Source organism: Trichosurus vulpecula, chromosome 2 (assembly GCF_011100635.1).
Source record: "Trichosurus vulpecula isolate mTriVul1 chromosome 2, mTriVul1.pri, whole genome shotgun sequence".
NCBI classification, from domain to species: Eukaryota; Metazoa; Chordata; class Mammalia; order Diprotodontia; family Phalangeridae; genus Trichosurus; species Trichosurus vulpecula.
In genome coordinates this window covers 20,567,940-20,575,660 of record NC_050574.1, presented here as the reverse complement: position 1 = coordinate 20,575,660, position 7,721 = coordinate 20,567,940, and the positions used below count along the sequence as shown (strand labels likewise).

Sequence of the window (7,721 nt, the reverse complement as noted above, 5' to 3'; positions counted from 1 at the left end):
GTAGCACTGTTTTCCATTTTTGAGCACACTTTCCTTTTCCCTTTGCTACAACTGACCTTCTTTCATTGTCGGCTTGGATGATCCTTGAGAACACTTGACCCACCTACACCACTAGCTGTGGTAACATCTGCAATAGTCATTGAAAGGTGCTATTTAAGAACTACCATTTTTGTCCTTTTTCTTGGAGGAAAAGCAGGACAAAAAAAAGTGATGGAATGTGTTTCTAGCCCAAAAGGCAGCACTCAGCTGCTAGAGAACCAACTAAAGGTAGGGAGGCTAGCTTGAGTCAGGTTCACTTGGTCAAGGTCAGATGTGCTGTGTCAAGTTGGTGTCGGCAAAAGCAAAAACCCATGGCCCTTGCCAATGTCAAGTGAAACCATGTTAAAATGGTTGCTTGTCCCAAGTAATTTGCACACCACTGGGGCTTGAAATCCTATCATCAAGTAACTGAAGATGTAATCTGAGAAAGTCATCTAGGAATGCCTGGTGCTTTCCTTCTTTTCAGCAAGGAGAATATATGTATGAATATAACATTCTTCTAAGAGTTTTATAGAGACAAAAAATAGCTCTATTGGTTGGGGATTTAGAAGCATCTTAGAAATTCATTCCTGTCTGCCTTGAAATGGTATCACATCCAGCATGGTTTCCCCTGATGGTCGGTCTGGTCCCACCACTCTTCCTGACTTCATCTCTTTCAGTGTCCTCACATCAGTCCACAGGGCATTGAGGCAGTCAGGTTCAAGAGCAGGGATACCAGTGTTGTCACTGATGAAGACTGATCATTGGACACACTGAGCAGAGGCATCCCCCTTTATATCCATTAGACCAAGATTTTAGAATGATGCAGCTCAGTTGGGTTTCCACACTACACTCTGCAGGCTGATTTTCTGATTGCCTATTTCTCGTCTCTATTGTAAGGAGAGAGCCTTCAGTCTTTTATCAGTCTCCTCTGAAGTTATGCAGGTGAATTTGTACTCTGATATGGTGCACTCTCTCTGACTGGCAAGATACTGGCCGAGGCATTTTCTCGCCAAAATTCTTTCATTTGTAGCTAGACTATCAATGTGGATGTGGTTCATTTCCTCCAACACAGTTTAAAAATTGTGTGGTTCTTAGCACCCAATTCCCTTCTGCCATTAGAAGTGTAGAAACAGAAAAGGATTGTATGTGGGTCTCATGGGCTGCCAGGACCTGCCTGAATTTTGGCTTCATTGGCACGGCCTTCATGAACCCAGGGTCATCACCTTTCTACAATGAAATATGAGAGGACTTCAGCGGAGAATTTTAAAATGTACTTAGACACTGACAAAAACATAACACTGGAAAATTTTGAACAACCTGATTGGGTAGAGAGCTATAGCTGAACATAAAGATTATTTACAGAACATGGTTCTTTAGAAGAACAGTGTTAGTCAGACAGGTGAGCTTCCTCTCTCTGCATTTACATTGTGAGGTAATAACTCCTAAGGCTTCCAGCGGGGATCTGGGATGTCAGCAAAATAGGACAGCTTATTCCATGAAGAGGCAGAGGTCCTAAGTGAAGGGATTCATGAGGTTACAGATTTAGAATGGGATTTGCATGTTTCCCACAACCCATGCTACTCAAATACGGATGTCAGATGAGCCTCAATTTTTGAATTAGTGAACATTTTCGTGTTGTTTATCAACAGCTCATCATTCCTGTTTTCGTTAGTTGTATTTATAAAGGTGTACTCTGGTGCTATTAAATCACATGACCCTGCACATACTATGGACCTTTTTGGGGGTCCAGTCTCATCCAGAACATGAATGGGAGTCCCTTTCTGCTCCCCAATTCTAGGCAGTACTTCTACTTTCTCTCACCCCTTGGATGGTGATGGTGGCAGTTTTCATCTTGGATGATATCTAGTTTGAGGACTTAGTCTCACTTGGCTTCTAGACCAAGTCCAAAATCATTGACTGTCTTAGGAAGCTCAACTATCTCCCATTTTTATTTGCAATAGAATGTAAGCCCTTTGAGAGTAGGGGCTACTTCAACTGTCTTTGTATACCGTGCATAGTGTCTGACACATAGTAGGTGCTTAATACCGTTGAAACAGTTTCCTAGTTGTAGTAGTAACTTTTTTTTGCTACACCCCACACCATAGCCTTCTGTTCCAGCCATTCTTTTGGGTCACTCCTCCCCAGCTCTGAAGCTGGGCTCTCACCTAATACAATTAATTAACTCCCAGCCCACGAACACAACCCCTAAAGTCCCTGCCTCTCCCTCATCTCTGTTGAAGTGCAATTCTACATAGGTGAGCACTCCAAGTGAGCACTCCAAACACTTGTTCAATGACAAAGGGGTAGAAAGATGATTTATTAGCCCAGTAGGACCCCGTCCCTCCAGAGGTACAGCCGTGTCTTTCCCGTGGGTTACCGGTGGCTTCTGACATGGCACATAAAAACTGCTAGGGTGGTGACTGCGGGAGATCTATCAGTCTGGCAAATTGTACCGGGTTTTCTGAAGTCCCTACCAGCGAATTTAGCCCGGTTGCCCAGATGTTCTTCAATTCTGCGGAGAACAGAAAGAGTAAAACCCATCATGTGTCAAATTCTAACGCCATAAAATTCCTTGCTTAGGGACTGGAGCAAGCAGGCAGTGCATGAGATGGAAAATGGAAATGATGCCACCTCCACTACTTCCTCTGGGGGTTGGGTCACAGCAGATGATTCACAAACCTTCAAGTGTAATGGAAACGTTAGCAGTTCTTATAATTACCCCTCTAACCCACATGGGTCGAGAAGGGCCAAACGCTCTGTTGCATCCCTCTCAGGCTGTGGCGGGCCCCAAGGGCCTGCCCAAATCTGGCCAGTTTCTCTCCACTCTAATCATAGTTCTCAGCCACTTCCTTTAGCACAACTTCTTGTAAACGATCTTCTTATAACATACCAGCCTTGGTTTGCCCATCCCCCAGCCACCTCCTAATCTACAGCCCGTGATAGAGGGCCAGGGGCCTCCTCTCTGCCTGCACCCCACAGCCTCAGCTTGCAAATTCCCAGCATCTAGTGATGTCACAGTCTGGACAGGTGCTGTCCTCTCTGGGCCTGCATGGTCAGCCATGGTCACTCCTTCATGGTGGGGGTGGGTGGTAGGCTGTCTGCTGTCCTCTTCCCTGCAACCCCAGCTCTCATTCTTGACAATTCCAGTATTCACACTGATGTCCCTCCAAATATCCTGCCCTTCTGGGTGATCAACTGGCTCACGTCACCCCATTTCCTTTCCAGCCCAGCCACTCACAGGCACTGCTGCATCTTAGACTTCCCTATGAGCCCAGTTCTGATCACAATTTCTCATCTCTCTAAGTCACTCCAACCTTTGGCTCCTCAGCCCGTTGCCATTCTTCTGGTCTATCACACAGTTACCCAAATAATCTAATAGACATAGACTATGTCACTCTCCTGCTCACAAACCTTAAGTGACTCCCTCCTGCCTAGAAGAGAAAGTAAAACTAATGACCCTGAAGCACTTAGGTCTCCCATAACTGGGCTCCAATCTCCCCTTCTAGCTTGAATTCCCATTACTCCCCTGAACTGTTAGCTGCTTCCTGAACTTAATATATGAAGATAGCAGCTGGGTGGTGCAGTGGACAGAGCACTGGGCTTAGAGTCAGGAAAACTGGAGTTCAAATCGAGCCTCAGACACTTACTAGCTGTGTGACCCTGGGCAAGTCACCTCACCCTTTCTGCCTCAGTTTCCTCATCTGTAAAATAAGCTGGAGAAGGAAATGGCAAACCACTCCAGTATCTTGCCAAGAAAACCCCAAATAGGGTCACAAAGAGTTGGACACAACTAAAAAATGACTGAAGAACAAGAACAAAGCCTTGAACATAGTTCTGAATACTAGTAGGTGGCTGGCACGATTCTCTTTGCAGATGAGTATTTCCAAGCTAGACGAAACAAAGAAAAGTGCTGTTTGTGCTCCCTGGGCTCGATCTGGAATCTAAGCTCCTAGGGTGGAGTCCTACTACTTAGCACTACTGAAGGATTCTGACCAAGTGGCTTCTTCTCCCTCTGAGCCTGCATTTCTTCTTTGTCAAGTGTGGATAACAATATTTACAACTGCCTATGGGGCTATAAGTGAGGATCCTGGGAGATAATGCACATGGAGAACCTTGGAACCATCCCAGGGCCGGGCCACACGGACAGAAACGCTTTCAACAACATGGAAAGGATGTCACGTTTTGAAGATGGGAGGGAGGTATGGGGCAGACTGGGGCATGGAAGCTGTGAGAGAAGATCACAAGATGAACCAGTGTGAGAGCTACTGCTTACACGATGATTTTCAGAACTGGAGTTCGGGGAACAAGGGAATAAGCACCTACTGTGTGTCAGGCACTGCGCTATGTGCTTTCAGTAATACTGATCCTGCAACGACCCTGAGGGGGGGGGTGCTTTTATTACCCCCATTTTACAGATGAGGAAACCGAGGCAAATGGAGGTTAAGTGACTTGCCCAGGGTCCTATAGCAAGTGAGAATCCAAGACTGGGTGTGAACTCAGGTCGTCCTGAGGCCCCTGACTCTGCACTGTGGTGCAGCCCAGCTACACGCTCCTCTCAGGACAAAATTAAGCACTGAAAGTTAAGACGTGAAATTCAGTCACATGTCAAGGCCATCTCTAGCAGATCAGCTTTAAGATTTGGTCAGAATTTTCCTGAACAGGAATATGAAAAAATACAAATCAGCCAAACTGAAGGGAATTCACCGGGCTTCCGTGGCCTCCCCTGGCACCACCCACACATCAGGGTGTCCAAGTGACTTTGGGCAAACCCCTTCACCTGTCTCGGTTTAGCCTCCCATACACAAAGACCATTAGCTACACCATACTATGGGCCGTGGAGGGCTCTGACAGCTGGGGATTCAGGAAAGAAAAAGAATCCCATCCTGTCCTTTGGGACAAGGCACCTTCCCCCATCCCCCAACCTCATGCCTGGTGATCGAGGCAGCAGCACAAACAGGCATTCCAATAAATCACAGACTTTAGAGCAGGACAGGACTTGAGAGTGGTTAGTCCACATTCCCTCATTTGGCAGAGGAGACCATCGAGGCGCACTGAGATTAAGGGGATTCTCCACTGCTCACAGCTGCTTACGCAGCAGAGCTGGACTCCAAACCAAATCTGTGTATACATTAGGTTTTGCTTTCCCTGCATCATGCTTCCTTACTTAAGGGTCTGAGACATCCCTTTGTTCTAAAAAGGAAAGGCTATCAGGGCTGGATGGCTTTTGTTGGTTAGGACCCCACGATCCTCCCAGAGACAAAGCCTGTGTGCTCAGTGCTACGTTCCCTCTGAGGCATCCTGGGGCCCAAGCTAGAGGAGGACAGCTATAGCTGGGGGCTGCATCACTGGAGGTAGTACCTTCATGGGGAAGGTCACAGACTTAACCACTTAAATACCAAGGTAAGAAGAGCTTTGTGGATGTTCCCTCACAGGCTCCCCACACATCTCACCTGAGAAGCTGATTATATTTGGCCAGACGCTCGGATCGGCAAGGGGCACCAGTCTTAATCTGGAAGAAAGCAAGTCAGGAGGAATCCTTGTAGTCGAGCACAGAGTGAGAAGGCTCTACAGGTGGGATGTGATTGCAGGAAGGAGTGGGGAGGGTGGGGAAGGGAGGTCAGTCAGGGCCTGAATAACTGTAAGACTCCAAAGATAAGCCCAGGTCTAGAAGAGGCCTTCACCAATGACACATTGGAAAGACGCTGGGAAATCCTGGCCTTTTGGTAGATCATGGCTAGGTAAGGGCAAGACATGCTGATTATGTGAGGTTTCTTTTTGGTTGAACACTGTCATCATTTCAGGAAGGTGTCCGGGACGTCTTATGAGCAGGTCACCCTGAAGTCTGGGGCTGCTGGGGTGCAAGGAGCACCTTCAGCACAAAACATTTCCTCACCTGCCCGCTGCAAAGGCCCACTGCAAGGTCTGCAATGAAGGGATCTTCGGTCTCCCCAGAACGATGGGAAACCATTACTCCCCAGCCACTAGACTGGGCCATTCTGCACCTAGATGCCCCACAAAAAAGACGGAAAACACATGTGGCGACATCTTAAGCAAATCACTTGCTTTCTACAAAACCACTGTGCTCGGCACTGAAGGGCACAAAGTTAGGTCAGACCAAGGGCCCAGGCTAATGGGGGATAGGACACTAACAGAAATGAAAAGGATCTAAGGAAAGTTTGTTGAGAGAGCCCCAAAGTTCTAGGTCACTGCTGGGTGGGCATAAGTAGTAGGGAAATCAAGCAAGGCTTCATGGACTCTGTGACATTTGGCACCTGGGAAGGCACTCTGGGAGTCAAGAACGAGGAAGAAATGCAGAAATGTGAAATGGAAGTGTGTGAGACAGTTTGGTTGAAACACAGAGGACCTGGTGAGAGGCAGAATTCAGACAAGAAAGGGCAGGCAAGTGGCCCCAGACTGTGGAGGGCCTAAATGGCAGGCCAAGGAATCTTGATTTCATGTGACAGGTAGAGGAAGCTGGTGAAGAATTCTGATCAGCAGAAGGATCCAATGGGATCTCTGTCTAGTTTCCTTTGGGCTGGAGGGGGTAGAGAGCGAAAAGGTACTGAAAATGTCCAGGGAGACGGTAATGAAGGCCAGCCCTAAGGGAGTGGCAGTGAGAATGGAGAGGAGAGGACAGATGGAGGGAGAAGTAAGAGAAGAAATGAGTCAAAAGGACAGATGGATGGTGAATAAGCTCTGGGAAGTACACACTTTGGTTCCCAGTTGTTTAAAGATCAGTTCATCGAGAGAAAGTATTCCTGACCATAAGTCCATCAGACTATTTTTCACACCTTGGCTAGGGTAACAGAGAAATCACTAATGGCCTTTAGAAAGGCAGGGAGTTAACAATCCTAATTACTTGTGCCCATGGTCTCTGTTTTGCTCTCTATCACTTTAATGTCCACCGTCAAGTTTCCTTAAACCTGGCCTTCTGAAGCACAGGCCTAAGAACAACCTTATCTCATGTCAGCAGGACTGGCTGCAGCCAGGGCAGGGACAGGCCAACGCTAGGCTTGGCACATTTAGCCTCCTGGGTGTTCATACGGCTCCCAGTGGCCATGGCCAGGGGAGGGACGGGCCGATGCCAGGCTTGGCACATTTAGCTTCCTGGGTGTTTGTATGGCTCTCGCTCCTTGGAGAGCTCCCACTCTTGCCAGAGGACTTACGCCTGGATCGATTCTGTGACCGTGCCAATCTGGTTCACTTTGAGCAGGAGACAGTTGCAGGCTTTTTCCCTGATGGCCTTTTTGACGCGCTTGGGATTGGTCACTGTGAGATCATCCCCTACCACCTGGATGCCTACGGAAGCAGTGAAATCCTTCCAAGCTTCCCAATCGTCCTGGTCAAAGGGATCTTCAATAGATACCACTAAGGGAAGGAGAAGGCAAAACATGAATGGGGTACACCGACACTTCTGAATTCCAACGTGTTTGACACAGAAGACCCTCCGAAATAGCTTCTCATTTAAATTTCATCAAGTTTCTTTGATGATTTCATCCTCTATCGGGGCACAAGAGACAATCTGGAATTGTGGGACAAGAAGCCTTCAAATCAATCTGTGCTGCTTTAAGTATAATAGGAGGGGGAAAGAAGGAATAGGAAAAGGGAAGGGAATAGGTATTTCTATGCTCAGTGCCTACTATGTGCCAGGCGCATAGTAGCTCATATTAGCTCATATGATCCTCAAAACCACCCTGCTA

The 7,721-nt window shown here is 47.4% G+C and overlaps 1 protein-coding gene across 4 annotated transcripts in view; it reads right to left on the bottom strand.

The window, feature by feature from the left end:
* Positions 1–2,319: 2,319 nt before the first annotated feature.
* LOC118839176 (alpha-enolase-like) overlaps positions 2,320–7,721 on the bottom strand; it is a 35,708-nt gene continuing 30,306 nt past the window's right edge. For 2 of the 4 annotated variants that reach the window (XM_036746623.1, XM_036746626.1), the window contains 4 exons: positions 7,188–7,389; positions 5,915–6,023; positions 5,472–5,530; positions 2,320–2,533 (listed from right to left, as the gene is read on the bottom strand). In XM_036746623.1, the coding sequence (XP_036602518.1) occupies positions 2,395–2,533; positions 5,472–5,530; positions 5,915–6,023; positions 7,188–7,389 (509 nt within the window). In that variant the 3' untranslated portion in view covers positions 2,320–2,394. The remainder of the gene's footprint in view (positions 2,534–5,471; positions 5,531–5,914; positions 6,024–7,187; positions 7,390–7,721) is intronic. The other 2 variants (XM_036746624.1, XM_036746625.1) reach the window with 2 other exon arrangements.